The 18,616-nt window shown below is 46.8% G+C and overlaps 2 protein-coding genes across 9 annotated transcripts in view; one reads left to right on the top strand and one right to left on the bottom strand.

Annotated features, from left to right (window-relative positions):
• The window catches only part of FAR1 (fatty acyl-CoA reductase 1), a 179,047-nt gene extending 166,969 nt beyond the window's left edge, over window positions 1-12,078 (bottom strand). The window contains exon 1 of one of the 2 annotated variants that reach the window (XM_089675845.1): window positions 11,931-12,078. The gene's annotated coding sequence lies outside the window, so the exon portion shown is untranslated. The remainder of the gene's footprint in view (window positions 1-11,930) is intronic. The other variant, XM_089675843.1, reaches the window with a different exon arrangement.
• Window positions 12,079-12,245: 167 nt separating this feature from the next.
• The window catches only part of LOC149463148 (uncharacterized), a 99,205-nt gene continuing 92,834 nt past the window's right edge, over window positions 12,246-18,616 (top strand). For 4 of the 7 annotated variants that reach the window (XM_089675846.1, XM_089675849.1, XM_089675847.1 and 1 more), the window contains exons 1-2: window positions 12,274-12,548; window positions 13,480-13,564. In XM_089675846.1, the coding sequence (XP_089531972.1) occupies window positions 12,409-12,548; window positions 13,480-13,564 (225 nt within the window). In that variant the 5' untranslated portion in view covers window positions 12,274-12,408. Of the gene's footprint in view, window positions 12,549-13,479; window positions 13,565-18,616 lie in introns of all 7 variants that reach the window. The other 3 variants (XM_089675852.1, XM_089675851.1, XM_089675850.1) reach the window with 2 other exon arrangements.

Below are 18,616 nucleotides of genomic sequence, written 5' to 3'. Positions count from 1 at the left end.
CAAGGTAGCAGTGGGCAGAAGTGCAAGTGTGGTACCTGACTTCAGCCTGCATTAGAGCAATGTTTTCAGCAAATTCTACAAAAGCATTTAGGAAGATCTGATCAGCTTTGCTGAAAGTGAAGTGTTCAGTTACAGTTTGGGGAGGTTAACTAGAGATAAATGATGGGGGGGGGGGGGGGGCTGGCTGTCTAGCAGCAAGCAGGCTTTCAGCAAGCTTCAAATAGTGAGAAAGCTTTTTGAAGCCTGCATGCAGCTTATTTAAAGTGACAGTCAGCACCCCAACAGCGCAAGAAGTTCTGTTTCTGTTCTTAGGTCTTGTAAGTAGTGCTGACTACTTGGTTCCTGAGACTTGTTGTTAAAGAATATGTAAACTCCCACATTTCATATTCTTGGTGTGTATCTGCTGCATCATCCACTTGTAAACAAAAGTATCCTAATCTCTTTGTATTGCTTCCTTTGTGTGAAATCCCAGGTGATCCTGCCAATCTCTCTGCTTTCCTATGAAAAACTGACTACATTATGCATGAGAGCCCAATGTGGTCAGTTCTCTAAGCTAAGCAGTCTGTTCTCCAATGATCAGACTTCTGCTTACACCCCCTACCTTACCAAGCAGCTAAGAAAAGAGGATATGTGATCACTTAGAAATTAAATGCAAAACATTTGTTTAAAGATCAAAGAAAAAAAAAAAAAAAAAAAAAAAACACACACGATGCATTCCTTTTTTTACATTTAAAACGGAATGAGTTGTTTCACAAGGTGAGGGTTTAAAATCACTTTAATGAATGAAAAATTGGATCATTTTTCAAAAAAGATGAAGAAAGGATGATGTACTGTTGGTAACAACATAAGTGATGGGGTGCAGTGCAGTTAAAGTGGTTGTAAACCTCAGAACCAGAAACAAGAACAAAGCAAATCGCTCTACAGTGTGTACTTGTCTCAATCCAAAGCGCTAAGTGTCATATCTCTCTGCTGCTTCGTTCTATCAGCAGATAGCTTCCTGACACCAAGCAAAAAATGGTGACGAGGAAGGACCTCCAGCACAAAGCCTGTGATTGACAGTTTCAGCTCTGTTTCTGTGTCCCTTCCCTCCAATCAGCTCCCCTCACTGAGCTCTGCAGAGTGCAACTTTAGCCTCCCACCCCCTGCATTTCAGGGGTGAGAGATCCTGTGTAAACTTTGCACTTTTAACGGATGTAGAAGACTTCTGATAAGCAGATACAACTTATGTAAGAAGATTTGTTTCATCTCTGTGTATCACCTGAGGCCAGTCACTTCACTAGGTATATGCAAGGGTTTACAAGCACTTTAAGATGGTAAGTAGAAATCAATAGACATAAGCGGTGCAATAAATATGTAAAAGTGGTTCGAGGAAGCAGAAGACAAAACAGCTGCTCAGTAAATGAAAGAATGAATAATAAAAGAATTAGGCAAAACATGATTTTAGTAGCGGATGCTGGAGACAGAAAAAAGGTGCAAATATTTAAAACATCACAAGTACGTAGATATTGATTAGTAGTACATACTGTAGGTAGGCTGAGGGAGGCTGTACTGGAGGAATATCAATGACAGGTGTAGAAACAGGTGGTGAAGAGCCCAGTGGAAGACAATACTGTCATGTTAGTGGCAAGGTGATCAATATTCATTAGAGGGCAGATAGACAATCTGTGACATCCCAACTGCTGGGGAACTAAGAGACCAAATAAACAATGACAGGACATGATAGTGTTTGTAAAGCAACAGTGATAAATGACATGCCATGCTGATGCGAATGGTTGTATAGCAGCTACAAAAAAAAATACATGACTTATTTGGACTTGTAGTTCCACAGATGACAATTCTGACATGCTAGGACTTGCAGCTCCATAGCCAGTAGGGAATCGCATGGCATTCCTAAGCCTAGTACACACTTATGAGAAAATCGGATGACCAATCATTTTCTACAAAAGTGCATACCATGATGTAGTTGGAATGGTATTCTCAGCTTAACAAGGCAAAACATAGCTAAGTACTAGCAGCAGAAGAGGAAGTGTAGGGGTGTTCTGTGCTTCTGATCATGCGCATTTTATTATATTCAAGTATTTCAGTACGATTACTGTACACATTAAAACAAAAATCGGAAGTTGTGTTCACGTACGATAAAAATTTTCTAGCTTGCACACTCAGTTTTTGTTGTCCAATAAAAAAAAAAAAATCGTAATCAGCTGTCAAAAGTATTATACTAAAGATCAGATAATCAGCCGATCGATCCCGGTATGAAACTTTTTGTGCGATTTTCTGTGTACGGGCCATTACATACTACAGAATCCTAGATCTGCGGGTTTTCACACAACATTATAGAATTAGATGGTTTCCAAGACCAGTACTACCAAAGCAATAAGTGACAGTTCTGTTCCACAGTTACATCTCCACAGCAGCTTTACCATGACAGGTGACTTGCAGTTTCATAGTCCCCACAGAATTATATTGGGTCTACTATTTTTCCAACTAGAGATAGCACAAGACACGCTTGGGTTTGAGTGACACAGTTATTGAATTACAATAGACATGCCGGGAATTGTAACTCCACAGCAGATAGAAGAGAATGTGGAGTACCAGGGCATGTCACTGAAACTAGACAAAGTGCGTATTTAGAGAAGAGAGTCAATAAAAAGAGGATGTAGGTTGTGAAATAAATTGGTGGTTAGAGGAAGTGGGAGTAAAAAATGTACACACAATAAAAGGGAAACGGAGGAGTAAATTAAATGAGTAAAAAAATATATGAAAAGGGCAGGATAGTTCAAGATAGGGAAGAAGAGAGAAGAAAACAAGTAATTACAGGACAGAGAGGAACAGTATAGGAACTAAACAGCTAGATACCAGAGCGGGGAGGGAACGAGCAAAATTAGTGACAGGTAGAAAAGCCCCTTAGCAAGCAATGCTACATTTTTTCTATAGTTACATTGGACCAGCTTACAGGATTGTAAATATACCTGTCCCACCTGACCGCTGTTGAAGCAGAGAATCCTGTCCCACCTGACCGCTGTTGAAGCAGAGAATCACTGTAATAACTGCTGCTACTACAGTGATCACTACTGTCCTCGGCGTTCTGTGCGGAGTGCCTGCCCTGCTGCATAGTAACTATACGGGTGCCATTCACAGAACAACTTGCACTTCTCTCATTGAATGCAAAGCTTTCTCCGATTGGACAAAGTGGCATCACGATACCACCTCTACACCTTGCCCAATCAGGACCTGGAAGACAACTGCAATCACTGTAGTGGCATACTCCTACAGTAACACAGGTATGCCATATGTACGTTCACACATTCTCACATTCTTTTTTTTCCAATATTATTAGCACATAACTGCCTGGTCTCCTCCTCTTAACCCAGCTCCTAGGGCTACAGACAGTCTTAGATAATGACACTGAATAATCCGCCTGTTTTGACAGCAATTCTCTTCACAGCATCCATTGTCCATCTACATCAAAGGGCAGGTCAGAAGGCTGTAAATTCACATGCAGACTGCTAAAGTGCATAGAATGCCATACCTTGGGATCAATTCACTAAAGGTTACCACATGTGATATGAAGGTCACGTGACCCATTTTCCAGAAACATGGCATGAGATAATATAAGAGTCAATTCATCAAAGTAAAATATCGAATGTGAGGTAAATCCCACACGTGTTAAAAAAAAAAAAATATACCGCAAAAAGAAAAAAAATACATCCTTAAAGTGGTTATAAAGGCTGAAGGTTTTTACCTTCATGCATTCTATGCATGAAGGTAAAAAAAACTATGTACTGCTCCCTCCTCAGCACTCCCTAATACTTACCTGAGCCCCCTCTCGATCCAGCAATGTGCATGAGAGCCTCAGCTGTCTCGGGTCTCTATCTCCTCATTGGCTGAGACACAGCAATGGAAACCATTGACTGCAACTGCTGTCAATCACAGGCAGTGAGCCAATGAGGATAGAGTAGAGGGCAGGGCTGAGCCACGGCTCTATACGTCTTATGAGCGAGCACACATCAGTGCCCCCATAGCAAGTGGCTTGCTATGGGGGCACTGGTCAAGGGGGAGGAGCCAGGAGAGACGTCAGGAGACCCGAGAAGAACAGGATCAGGATTACTCTGTGCAAAACCAATACACAGATCAGGTAAGTATGACGTGTTATTTAGAAAAAAAAACACCTTTATAATCACTTTAATCACACACCAGTGCGACTTTTAATGCGATTTGACAGTCTGAATTATTGTCGGCAATGGAACTGTTCAAATTTTGAAAGTAGTTCCTGTTTTTTTGTGATTTGCATGAAGTCACACTTACATTCGACTTTGAAATTCTGCAACTTCAAGTGGAGTCACACGATTTCAAGGTCAGATCCAGTGTGAATAAGGAGTAAGGCTCGGTTCACATCTGTGCGGGTGGTGCCGCTGCGGATCCGCACGAAAATCCGAGCAGCTGCACAGAGAAACGCGATCCCGCGGGTGGGTGCCATCAGTTCTAATTGCACGCCGCCCGCACTGGAAAACACAACCGTACTGGGAACCGAGGTTCCTGTGTGGGCTGCGTTTTCAGAAGTGCAGGGACTTCTTCCCTGCGTGTCACGGGGAACGAGAGTCCATTCAAATGAATGAGCTCTTGTACCCGCACAAAACACGCCTGCACGGCCACATATATGTGAACTGGGGCTAAAGTCAATTCACTAAAGAACACACATTCATTGTTTATCACTTGGCAATAAGCCGTCAGTATTTTAGCAGGGGCGGACTGACCATTTGTGAACTTGGGCACTGCCCGAGGGCCCGGGGTCAGTAGGGGGCACCATGAGATGCCCCTGGTACCTTTTTCATAGGCTTTTTTTGAGTTTGGGCAAGGACACAGGGGCCCCATGATCCCCTGTTGCCCGGGGCCCCATGAGTTGTCAGTCCACCCCTGTATTTTAGCAACGTACAAAATAACAATGAGGGGAACTCTGCACTGGCCAGTAAACTAAAAGAATACAATGTGTCAGTGTGGAAATGTTCTGCCCTCAGCTCTGGAATGAAAATAAATTGTAATTTCACCAGAAGGAGATGGTTCTGTGAATAAAAGCACACTGGAATGCTTTCAGTTTCATAATATTTCTGTGCGCATTTATTTCTTCCTCTGGGGCAGTGTTAGCATATAAAACAAAACAAAAAAAAAAAAAAACTCCCCAAAAAGAATGCTTAATTTGACTAATAAATATCACACAACATAAATAATTAATGCATTGATTAAACAACACGTTTTTTAGTGATTGAATACTTTTGAGATAAATACTACATGAGTTATTTTAACTCAGAAATTCATGCGGTCTTTATCTCTTAGTGAACTGACCGCCTTATCCTTAACACCAGTGGTACTCAACCTTCCCAATGCCGTGACCCTTTAATACAGTTCCTCATGTTGTGGTGACCCCCAACCATAAAATTATTTACCCAGTAATTATAATTCATGAGTGCCGTTTTACCTCCAATATTGCTGCTTTCAACACAGTAGCTGCTTTCAACACAGTAGCTGCTTTCAACACAGTAGCTGCTTTCAACACAGTAGCTGCTTTCAACACAGTAGCTGCTTTCAACACAGTAGCTGCTTTCAACACAGTAGCTGCTTTCAACACAGTAGCTGCTTTCAACACAGTAGCTGCTTTCAACACAGTAGCTGCTTTCAACACAGTAGCTGCTTTCAACACAGTAGCTGCTTTCAACACAGTAGCTGCTTTCAACACAGCAGCTGCTTTCAACACAGTAGCTGCTCTTTACACATCAGAAATATGTGTTTTCCGATGGTCTTAGGCAACCCCTGTGTAAGGGTCATTCGACCCCCAAAGGGGTCGTGACCCACAGGTTGAGAACCACTGTTCTACATTCATACGAGGAAACCAGAAAGTAAGCTGGAAAATCCAGGAAGAAAATGCTGCTGCCATAATTGTTCACCTCTATTGCCACAGTTACACAGGCTAAAAAAAAAATTGGATTACAAGAGTCTGTTTCAACGCCCATTACACAGGCACCTGCCCTGAGATATGCCATGCAGTCATTGAAGTAGACAGAGAGGCTGCAGAAGATCAGCAGCCCTGAAATGCAACGCATAATAAAAAAACATGAATATAAGCATTTTAGTCTAAAAAAAAAAAAGAAGTACCATTGTTTATAATACACAGCGCTTTAGCACACTAAGCGTCATTCAGTGAAGAGCTTACACCTGCACCATATTCATTATAGCATGGTATTATAACATACTGGGCATGTGCAGGTTGTGAAAGAAACTGGGGGTTCCAGCATGCCAAGTGTCAGATATGTGGGAGCTGAAAGGCCTAGCATACATGGTGGGAGATGGGGGGGGGAGAAATCACATCATACAAGGTGGGGGATACGTGAAGAGCTAAGAGGGCATGGGAGAGCTAGAACTCTGAGCATATGAGGTGGATGATATGGGGGAGATAGAAGTCCCAACATACAAGATAGGGGATATGGGGGGGGGGGGGGGGGGAGAACATCCCACTGACGCCAACGATGGGGCACCATTCCTCCCACTGACGCCAACAATGGGGCACCATTCCTCCCACTGACGCCAACAATGGGGCACCATTCCTCCCACTGACGCCAACAATGGGGCACCATTCCTCCCACTGACGCCAACAATGGGGCACCATTCCTCCCACTGACGCCAACAATGGGGCACCATTCCTCCCACTGACGCCAACAATGGGGCACCATTCCTCCCACTGACGCCAACAATGGGGCACCATTCCTCCCACTGACGCCAACAATGGGGCACCATTCCTCCCACTGACGCCAACAATGGGGCACCATTCCTCTCACTGATGCCAACAATGGGGCACCATTCCTCCCACTGACACCAACAATGGGGCACCATTCCTCCCACTGACACCAACAATGGGGCACCATTCCTCCCACTGACACCAACAATGGGGCACCATTCCTCCCACTGACACCAACAATGGGGCACCATTCCTCCCACTGACACCAACAATGGGGCACCATTCCTCCCACTGACACCAACAATGGGGCACCATTCCTCCCACTGACACCAACAATGGGGCACCATTCCTCCCACTGACACCAACAATGGGGCACCATTCCTCCCACTGACACCAACGATGGGGCACTATTCCTCCCACTGACGCCAACGATAGGGTACTAGTCCCCCCACTGACGCAAACAATGGGGTATTGCTCCTCCCACTGACACCAACCAAGGCGGTACGGTTTCTCCCACTGACACCAATGATGGGGCGTTGTTTACTTCCACTAACACTAGGACATTTTCTACTCCCACTGGCCACAATCCGCAACCCCCCCCCCCCCCATAAAGACTGAAGGACAGCAAACTGGCCCCTTGTTTAAAAAAAGTGGAAACCCCTTACCTAGAGTGTGTATTTGTCTCAATTAAGACTGGGGTCACATTAATGCAGTGCGGGGCACCACATGTAATTCGCACAAGAATCACACGGCATAGTGTGAATTACATGCAAGGCCTTGCGATGCGATTTGAGCCGTACATTTTCTATAGCTCAAATCGCATCTGCATCAAAAAAGTGCAGGACCTTTTTTTTTTTTTTTTACCCACACCTGAATCACATTACATGGCTGTTCTCACCCACGTGATGCGCTGCGATTTCTGGCACTTGCATCGTGTTCTGTGATCTGTTTCGGGGTGTCACATATTTAACATTGACACCCACACCAGATCACATGAACGCCATGTGACTGCAATGCACTGCATGGAACGCACAGGATTCACAGTGTTTCCTGCACAGCATCAATGTGAACCCAGTATAAGTGTCATTTCTGCCTGCTGCCTCATTCCTCTGTTATCAGTATGAATCACTTCTGACAAGTTTTCCTGACACCAGGAGAAAATGGTGACAGGGGAGGGACATCCAGCAGATTGACAGTCTCAGCTCTGTTCCTGTAAGCTGTGTGGAAGGGGGGGGGGTGTCAACTCTTAGTATTCTCCTCAATGAGCTCTGTAGTGTGTAATTTCAGCTCTCCCCCCACCCCTTTTTTTTTTTCTTAACTCTCAGACATGTTTATAAATTCTGAACTTTGAATGGATGTAGAGAGGAGGATGCTACAGATAAACAGGTACAACTTATGTAGCAGATGTAATCTAAAAAATGCAGCGCTGAAATTATATTGACTTGATGGTCAATATAATTTCAGCGCTGCATTTTTTAGATGACATATATTACTGAGGTGCCGAGGTACGCCTTTTATGCTAGCAGCTCCTTATTCGCTTATCGTATATCTAACCTGTATCTAGTTGTATGAAAAGTTGCGCTCATTCATTTTTGTTTACTTTATAACTTATGTAGCAGGATTTGTTTTATCTCTGAGTATCATCTAAGGCCAGTCACTTCACTGGGTATACAGAAGGGTCTACAACCATTTTATGTTCCAGCATGTCAAGTGTGAGATATGGGGGAGCTACAAGTCCCAGCATGCCAGGTGAGGGGGATAGGAGGGAGCGCTACACCAGATACAGGATGTGGAATATGGCGTCACTGGAACTAGACGCAGGGTGCACAGAGTCAATGTAGTGCACAGAATGAGCGCACAGAACGGTTACGAAATAAACGGACTAAAGGAAGTACGAGGAAATGAGCAAATGTAAGCGAGAGACGGAGAAACAAGTGAGTGAAGGAAGTGCAGAGGGGCGGAGTTCAGCCACGTTCATGGTATATAGACACACACAGAGGGAACAAGACAGAAGTAGAATAGACAAGCATGAGGAAACGCAGAACTCTGGGCTGGGCGTGAAGTAGAGGAAAGGGAAGACACAGAGCGAGGAACGCTACAATGTTACTGGGAGGGTGAACCATGTTCATTACACAGGCCTCCACTGCAGATACAGGATTAGAAAGTATGCTGGGACTAGTAGTCCCACACCTGGCACAGGATCATGGGGCACACCAGGTCTTCACTGCCACAGTTATACATCACATTAATACAGGATCATATAGCCTACTGTGTTCTTGGCCCCACAGTTATACAGCATGCTGGGATTAGTAGTCCCACACCTGGCACAGGGTCATATGAACACCTGTGCTCTCAATATGTGGCATGCTGGGACCTGTAGTGTCATAGGATCATATAGCCCATTGAGTCACCTCTACAGCTATACATCATGCTGGGATTAGTAGTCCCACACCTGGCACAGGATCATATGAACAGCTGTGCTCTCCATAATATATGACATGCTGGGACCTGTAGTGTCATAGGATCATATAGCACATTGAGTCACCTCTACATCATGCTGGATTAGTAGTCCCACACCTGGCACAGGGACATATGAACAGCTGTGTTCTCCATAATATATGGCATGCTGGGACCTGTAGTGTCATAAGATCATACAGCCCATTGAGTCACCTCTACAGCTATACATCATGCTGGGATTAGTAGTCCCACACCTGGCACAGGGACATATGAACAGCTGTTCTCTCCATAATATATGGCATGCTGGGACCTGTAGTGTCACACGATCATATAGCCCATTGAGTCACCTCTACATCATGCTGGGATTAGTAGTTCCACACCTGGCACAGGGACATATGAACAGCTGTGCTCTCCATAATATATGACATGCTGGGACCTGTAGTGTCATAGGATCATATAGCACATTGAGTCACCTCTACAGCATGCTGGGATTAGTAGTGGCACAGGATCATAAAGCCCATTGGGTCACCTCTTCAGCTATATAGCGTGCTGGGACTTGTAGTTTCCCACTTGGCTCAGGATCACATGGCCCACTGTGTTCTCCAAGCTCCATATCTGGAGCCAAAGCGATATAGCATGCTGAAATGAGTAGTCCCACACCTAGCAGAGGATCACAGTGTTCTCCAAGCTATAGCTATACAGCATGCTGGGACTTGTAGTATCACAAGTTCACATAGCCCACTGGCTCACTACAACATAGGACCTGCAGGGACTTGTAGTAGCACAGCTGGCACAGGATCATACGACCAACTGATGCCACAGCTATATGGTGGTATTCTGGGACTTGTAGTCTCTTAGCATATCTGGCACAGGATCATGCTGGGTCTTCGATGCCGCAGCTATATGTCAAGCTGAGACTTGTAGTGACACAGGATCACATGGACCCAGCGTGGTCTCCATTATATGTGGCATGCTGAGACTTGTAGTGACACAGGATCACATGGACCCAGCGTGGTCTCCATTATACATGGCATGCTGAGACTTGCAGTGACACAGGATCACATGGACCAGCGTGGTCTCCATTATATGTGGCCTGCTGAGACTTGTAGTGACACAGGATCACATGGACCCAGCGTGGTCTCCATTATACATGGCATGCTGAGACTTGCAGTGACACAGGATCACATGGACCAGCGTGGTCTGCATTACATGTGGCACATGGACCCAGTGTGGTCTCCATTACATGTGAAATGCTGAGACTTGTAGTGACAAAGGATCACATGGACCCAGCGTGGTCACCATTACATGTGGCACATGGACCCAGCGTGGTCTCCATTACATGTGGCACATGGACCCAGCGTGGTCTCCATTACATGTGGCACATGGACCCAGCGTGGTCTCCATTACATGTGACATGCTGAGACTTGTAGTGACACAGGATCACATGGACTCAGCGTGGTCTCCATCATATGTGGCATGCTGAGACTTGTAGTTACAAAGTATTACACAGACTCAGTGTGGTTGCCATTATATGTGGCATGCTGGAACTTGTAGTGACACAGGATCACATGGACCCAGTGTGGTCTCCATTACATGTCATGCTGAGACTTGTAGTGACACAGGATCACATGGACTCAGCGTGGTCTCCATCATATTTGTCATGCTGAGACTTGTAGTGACAAAGGATCACATGGACCCAGAGTGGTCTCCATTATATGTAGCATGCTGGGACTTGTAGTGACACAGGATCACACAGCCCACTGGGTCACTTCCACAGTGATACAATATTCTGGGACTTATTCTGGGTGGTTCTCCTCTCGGCACAGGATCAGATGGACCACTGTATTTAGTACCAAAGCTATACAGCATGCTGGGATCAGTAGTCTCACACATAACACAACACGTGGACCATGGTGTTCTCCAAGGTACAGCTATATATGTCATTCTGGGACTTGTAGTGCCACGGGTTCATATAGCCCACTGGGTCACCTCAATACCTTTATAGAATGCTGGGACTTGTAGTTCCCCACCAGGCACAAGATATGACCCACCCCATATTTGCTGCTACAGCGATACATCATGCTGGGATTAGTAGTCCCACACCTAATGCATCAGGACATAGACCCTGTGTGTTCTCCATATTATATGGCATGCTGGGACTTGTAGTGACACTGATTCATATAGCACACCAGGCAACTGCAATACCTATAAGGCCTGCTGGGGCTTGTAGTCCCACAGCTGGCGCAGGATCAAACCGCTCACTGGGTCCTTGCTGCTGCAATCCTATGGCATGCTGGGACTTGTAGTGACACAGGATCACACAGCCATCTGGATCACATCTACAGCGATATAACACGCTGGGAATTGTAGTCCACCTTTAGCTCAGGCTACATGGCCTCCTGGGTCTCTGGTGCAGCGGTTCTATGGCACGTGGGACTTGTGGTTCCCCACCTGGCCCGGCTCATAGCGCCCCCTGTATCCTCTGACGTGGCATGCTGGGCCTTCTAGTCCCCCACTGGGCACAGACTCACAGGGCCCCCCGGGGATTGGCTGCCAATGCTCCATGTCATGCTGGGCCTTGTAGTTCCAGCCACAGACGGGCCCGCAGTCCAGAATGACAGGGAGGTGTCAATGCCGGCAAGGCCGGAGAAGAAGATATGCTGGAGGATGACAGAGAAGATGGAGACATGAGAGCCCCATAGAGATGCACCCTCCCTCCCCGCGCCGGGGTCCCGCTTCTCCTCACCTCAGGCCGGCTCTCCTCTCCCCTCTCACTGTCACCAGCAGCACTCAGGCCGCGCCGCGCGCTCCCCCCACACCCTCAGCCGGCTGCCCGCTTTGCGCCGCGCTCATTGGCCGCCGCCCTCCGACGTCACGGAACAGCCAAGTCACCGCGCCTTGCCATTGGCCGCAACTCCAGAGATGGAAGAAGGGGGAGTGAGGGGGGAAAGGAGACACGCCCGGCACCGGGGACCGAGAAGGGAAGGCGGCGGGGGATGCCGGGAGATGGGCCGGGGTGACGGGAGGGCGACAGACAGACGGGTGGGGGGGATAGAGAGAAGGGCGCCTCCGGGAGGAGAATGGGAGGGAAGGGTGGTGAGGGATTCTGGGTAACATGACCGGTTGCCATAGAGATCCTAATAAGCATCAGAAGCTACCTGAGAGGTGAGGAGCCTGTCCAGGAGAGGGGAGGAGCCGGGCCATGGGGGACTAGAAGGAGCAGGATGGACATGGGAGACAGGGTCCAGCCAATCACCACAGGAGGGAATGCCAGCCCCTGCTGGGGACAGAGGAACTACAAGACCCAGCATATCAGGGACTACAAGATCCAGCATATGAGGAGCAGGAAGTGCCAGTGTGAGAGGTGTGGGATATAGAAGGACTACCAGTCCCAGCATGCCATGTGAAGGGCTAGGGGGAAACTATAAGTCCCAGCTTGCTATATAGGGAGCAGGAAGTCCCATCATGCTAAGTGTGAGGTATAGAGAGACTACAATTCCCAGCATGGCACTTGTGAGCTATGGATGGACTAGAAGTCCCTGTGTGACAGTGAAGGGATATGGGGAGCAGGGAGTCCCAGCATGCCAAGTGTGAGGCATAGAAGGACTACAAGTCCCAGCGGGACAGTGAAGGGATGTGAGAGAACTATATGTCCCAGCATGCTATATGGGGAGCAGGAAGTCCCAGCATGCCAAGTGTGAGGTATAGAGGGACTAGAAGTCCCTGCATGACAGCTATGTGGGAACTATAAGCCCCAGCATGCTATATGGGGAGTAGGAAGTCCCAGCATGAGAGGTGTGGGATATAGAGGGATTAGAAGTCCCAGCATGAGTGGTGTGGGATATAGAGGGATTAGAAGTCCCAGCATGAGAGGTGTGGGATATAGAGGGACTAGAAGTCCCAGCATGCTATATGAGAGGTAGGAAGTCCCAGCATGAGAGGTGTGGGATATAGAGGGACTATAAGTCCCAGCATGCTATATGAGAGGTAGGAAGTCCCAGCATGAGAGGAGTTGGATATAGAGGGACTAGAAGTCCCAGCTTGCTATATGGGGAGCAGGAAGTCCCAGCATGAGAGGTGTGGGATATAAAGAGACTGGAAGTCCCCTCATGCAAAGTTCTTACCTTGCACCAGGCTTGGTGTGTTGCAGTAAATGCTATATAATGTGATGGTGATGGGAACTCTAGAGGAATCCTATGATGGAAGAAGCATGAAGAATGCCATGGCTGAGTTCTAGTAAAGATAACATCAATAAATGACTTGTCTGTCCTTCTAAAACTCTTTATATTTTATAGAATATTGAAGTCAGTGGATTGCGGCTTTACACAGCTAAAGGATGTCTGTGTCCCTCCTGGTGATTTCCTCTCTTGTGGTGTTCTGGTAATACCATTATCATTTATTAACCTCATCCTTGATCCTCATCCACTATCTTCATCCTTGATCCTCATCCACTATCTTCATCCTTGATCCTCATCCACTATCTTCATCCTTGATCCTCATCCACTATCTTCATCCTTGATCCTCATCCACTATCTTCATCCTTGATCCTCATCCACTATCTTCATCCTTGATCCTCATCCGCTATCCTCATCCGTGATCCTCATCCGCTATCCTCAACCATTAGCCAATTACATTTATCAGAAGTCCTATCCCTTCTCCCAAACTATAAAAAACAAGAACTACCGGCAGCAAAGACCAATCTACTGATAACAGAAACTGTTTACAAGGTATTTTGCTGCCTAAAGCCAGCCATAGATGGATGGAATCTCAGCTGAATCAGCAGGAATCGGTCAAGATTGTGTCCATCTATGGCAGACTGGTTGTACCCAAGTCAGTCCATTGTTTGACTTGTGTTCAACCAGCCTGTTGGATTCCTTACATGCGGTCACTGCTGGCAGCTATAGCTACTAGAAGTAATCATTGTGTTCTGCTGGCAAGGAAGGCTCCACAATAGAGCTGCAGGAAGGATTCCCCCATCAACACTGACTGTGCAGATGGGGAAATCGAGTCATTTTCGTTTTTTTTACCACCGACCAACCACCCCCATGGCCAGTTTTTTAGCTGCGCTGGTAGAACAGCGTGCCTGTCCTCCAATGATTAAACTTGTGCTGACACGGCCCCCTGCACAGCCATTCACTGAGAAGATCAATGTGATGCTGTTTCTCCTCTTCCACCACTCTAAACCCCTTATGCAGCTGAGAACAGATGTTATATTATCACTTCCAAAAAAAAAACATATATATATATATATATACACACACACACACACACTACTCAAAAAAAATAAAGAAACACGTTTTAATCAGAGTCTAGCACAGGGGTGGGCAAACTTTTTGACTTGAGGGCCGCAATGGGTTCATATATTGGACCCGGGGGCCGGACCAAGAGTAGATGAATGATGTGTATGTGTCATCCATAGTAAGTATAGTAATATTCCCCCATAGTAAGCATAGTAATTCATCCCCCATATAGTAATTCGTCCCCCATATAGTAATTCGTCCCCCATAGTAATTCATCCCCCATATAGCAATTCATCCCCCATATAGCAATTCATCCCCCATATAGTAATTCATCCCCCATATAGTAATTCATCCCCCATATAGTAATTCATCCCCCATAGTAATTCATCCCCCATATAGTAATTCATCCCCCATAGTAATTCATCCCCCATATAGTAATTCATCCCCCATATAGTAATTCATCCCCCATAGTAATTCATCCCCCACATAGTAATTCATCCCCCATATTAATTCATCCCCCATATAGTAATTCATCCCCCATATAGTAAGTCCCCCATATAGTAAGTCCCCCATATAGTAATTCATTCCCCATATAGTAAGTCCTCCATATAGTAATTCATTCCCCATATAGTAAGTCCTCCATATAGTAATTCATTCCCCATATAGTAAGTCCTCCATATAGTAATTCATCCCTTATATAGTAAGTCCTCCATATAGTAATTCATTCCCCATATAGTAAGTCCCCCATATAGTAATTCATCCCCCAAATAGTAATTCCCCCATATAGTAAGTCCTCCATATAGTAATTCCCCCATATAGTAAGTCCCCCCTGTGTCAATTCACTTACCTTTGCTCCGCGCGTTCCTCTCGTATTCCCGCGCCGTTCTGGTCTTCAGGGAGGACTGTGAGAGAAGAGTTCGTCACGCTGCCCCGCCTACATCCTGGCTGCCCCGCCTACATCCTGACAGCTGCAGAGTCCTGACGCCCGAGAGGAGGGAGGGGGCGGCCATCCGAGAGGGGGGGCGGCCATCCGAGAGGAGGGGAGGGGAGAGGAGGAGAGGAGGCCGCCCGCCCGCCCGAGAGGAGGGAGGGGAGCGGGCGCCCGGCACACAGGAGCTGCGGCTTGCCGACCACTGGCCTTGCGGGAGCCTAGCTCCGCGGGCCGGATTAAAAGGTCCGCCGGGCCGTATACGGCCCGCGGGCCGTAGTTTGCCCATTGCTGGTCTAGCATCAAGTCAGTTAAACTCCTGGGATATTGATCTGGTCAGTTAAGTAGCTGGGGGGTTGTTAATCAGTTATAGCTGCTTTGGTGTTAATGAAATTCAGAACAGGTGCACTAGATGGGCAACAATGAGACAACTTCCAAAACAGGAATGGTTTTACAGGTGGAGGCCACTGACATTTTTCCCTACTCATCTTTTCTGTTTTTCACTACGTTTGCATTTGGCTAGGGTCAGTGTCACTACTGGTAGCGTGAGGCAATACCTGGACCCTGCAGAGGTTGTACAGGCAGTCCAACTCCTCCAGGATGGCACATCAATATGTGCCATTGCCAGGTTTGCTGCGTCTTCCAGCACAGTCTCAGGAGCATGGAGGAGATTCCAGGAGACAGGCAGTTACTCTAGGAGAGCTGGACAGGGCCGTAGAAGGTTCTTAACCATCATCAAGACTGGTATCTGCTCCTTTGTGCAAGGAGGAACAGGATGAGCACTGCCAGAGCCCTACAAAATGACCTCAGGCAGGCCACTGGTGTGAATTACTCTGACAAGTCAGAAAGAGACTTCATGAGGGTGGACTGAGAGCCCAACATCCTATAGTGGGCCCTGTACTCACTGCCCAGCACCATAGAGCTTGATTGGCATTTGCCATTATACACCAAAATTGGCAGGTCTGCCACTGGCGCTCTGCTTTTCACAGATCAGAGCAGGTTCACCCTGAGCACATGTGACAGACGTGAAAGGGTCTGGAGAAGCCATGGAGAACGTTATGCTGCCTGTAACATCATTCAGTTTTGGTGGTGGGTCAGTGATAGTCTGGGGAGGCATATCCATGAAGGGATGCACAGACCTCTACAGGCTAGACAATGGCACCCTGATTTCCATTAGGTATTGAGATTAAATCCTTGGACCCATTGTCAGGAACTACGCTGGTGCACTAGGTCCTTGGTTCTTCCTGGTGCATGACAATGCCCGGCCTCATGTGGCTAGAGTATGCTGGCAGTTCCTGGAGGATGAAGGAATTGATACCATTGAATGGCCCACAAGCTTGCCTGAACTAAATCCATTAGAGCACCTCTGGGATATCATGTTCCAGTCCATCCGACGATGCCAGGTTGCACCTCAGACTGTCCAGGAGCTCAGTGATGCCCTGGTCCAGATCTGGGAGGAAATACCCCAGGAAACCATCCATCATCTCATTAGGTTGATCTGTAGGTTGATAATTTTCATTTCCATCAAACGATGGGGCATCCTTATTGTGTTGTATTGTAGTATTGAGTTGGCCCACTCTATGCAGCTATAACAGCTTCAGCTCTTCTGGGAAGGCCGTCCACAAGGTTTAGGAGGGTGTCTATGGGAATGTTTGACCATTCTTCCAGAAGCACATTTGTGAGGTTAGGCACTGATGTCAGGGGAGGAGGCCTGGCTCGCAGTCTCAGATCTAATTCATCCCAAAGGTGTTCTATCGGGTTGAGGTCAGGACTCTGGCAGGTCAGTCAAGTTCCTCCACTCCAAACTCGCTCATCCATGTCTTTATGGACCTTGCTTTGTGCACTGGTGCGCAGTCATGTTGTAACAGGAAGTGGCCATCCCCAAACTGTTCCCACAAAGTTGTGAGCATGAAATTGTCCAAAATGTCTTGGTATGATGATGCCTTAAGAGTTCCCTTCACTAGAATTAAGGGGCCCAGCCCAACCCCTGAAAAGCAACCCCAAATCATGATCCCCCCTCCACCAAACTTTACACTTGGCACAATGCAGTCAGGCAAGTACCGTTCTCCTGGCAACCGCCAAATCCAGACACGTCCATTGAATTGCAGATAGAGAAGTGTGATTCACCACTCCAGAGAACACATCTCCTCTGCTGTAGAGTCCAGTGGCGCGTGCTTTACACCACTGCATCCGATGCTTTGCATTGCACTTGGTGATGTAAGGCTTGGATGCAGCTGCTCGGCCATGAAAACCCATTCCATGAAGCTCTCTGCACACTGTTGTGCTAATCTGAAGGCCACATGAAGTTTGAAGGTCTTTAGCTATTGACTCTGCGGACAGTTGGCTACTGTGAACCGTGGACTTCAGCATATGCTGATCGAACTCTGTCATGTTACATGGCCTACCACATCGTGGCTGTGTTGCTGTTGTTTTCCGTTGCTTCCAGTTTGTTATAATATCACCAACAGTCAGCTGTGGAATATTTAGTAGCCAGGAAATTTCACGGATGGACTTATTGCACAGGTGGCAAACTATCACGGGACCACGCTTGGATTCACTGAGCTCCTGAGAGCGACCCATTCTTTCACGAATGTTTGTAGAAGCAGTCTGCATGCCTAGGTTCTTGATTTTATACACCTGTGGCCATGGAGGCGATTGAAACACCTGAATCCAATGATTTGGAGGGCTGGCCCAAAACCCAATGGCAATATAGTGTATGTATACATACACACAAAAGTTTACCTATGATTTCTATTGTAAACTGAATGGGTTGTCTTACAAATGTCTTAAGAGCCACTGGAGTGTACTGCAATCATTTGGTTTTTTTTTTGGGGGGGGGGGGGTTTAGTACCTGGGGCGAGTATGTTTATAGAAATGGACACCCAAAACATTTTGGGAGAGCCATTCTTTTCGTAGTCTAATTTCCCTAAGCAGAGCTTGGCACTGTCTCCTGTCCTATATACACCGACGCTTCCCCATTCTCCAGGGGTTTCCATTTCTCTATATTCATCACTATTTACAGTATTTCCATGTTAACAATCTGTGCTGACAAACTGCTTCTCTGTTGAGGGCATGACATTACTAGAGCTGGGATCTTTACAGCAATAATGTATAGAAGTGCTCCCTGGGGACCGGTTAGGTTGGCAAAGGAATGGATTTTTCAGAGGGAGGGCGTGGCTTGTCCTTGCTTTGAATAGCCTCATCTGAATTAAAGGGGAGCTCTAGCCTTACCTTCAGTTATGGATAGTTGCAAAGGCTCCTCTG

The sequence above is a fragment of the Staurois parvus genome, unplaced genomic scaffold (genome assembly GCF_062004578.1).
Source record: "Staurois parvus isolate SC_StPar_1 unplaced genomic scaffold, SC_StPar_1.0 ptg000159l, whole genome shotgun sequence".
NCBI classification, from domain to species: domain Eukaryota; kingdom Metazoa; phylum Chordata; class Amphibia; order Anura; family Ranidae; genus Staurois; species Staurois parvus.
This window is presented reverse-complemented; position numbering and strand designations above follow the sequence as displayed.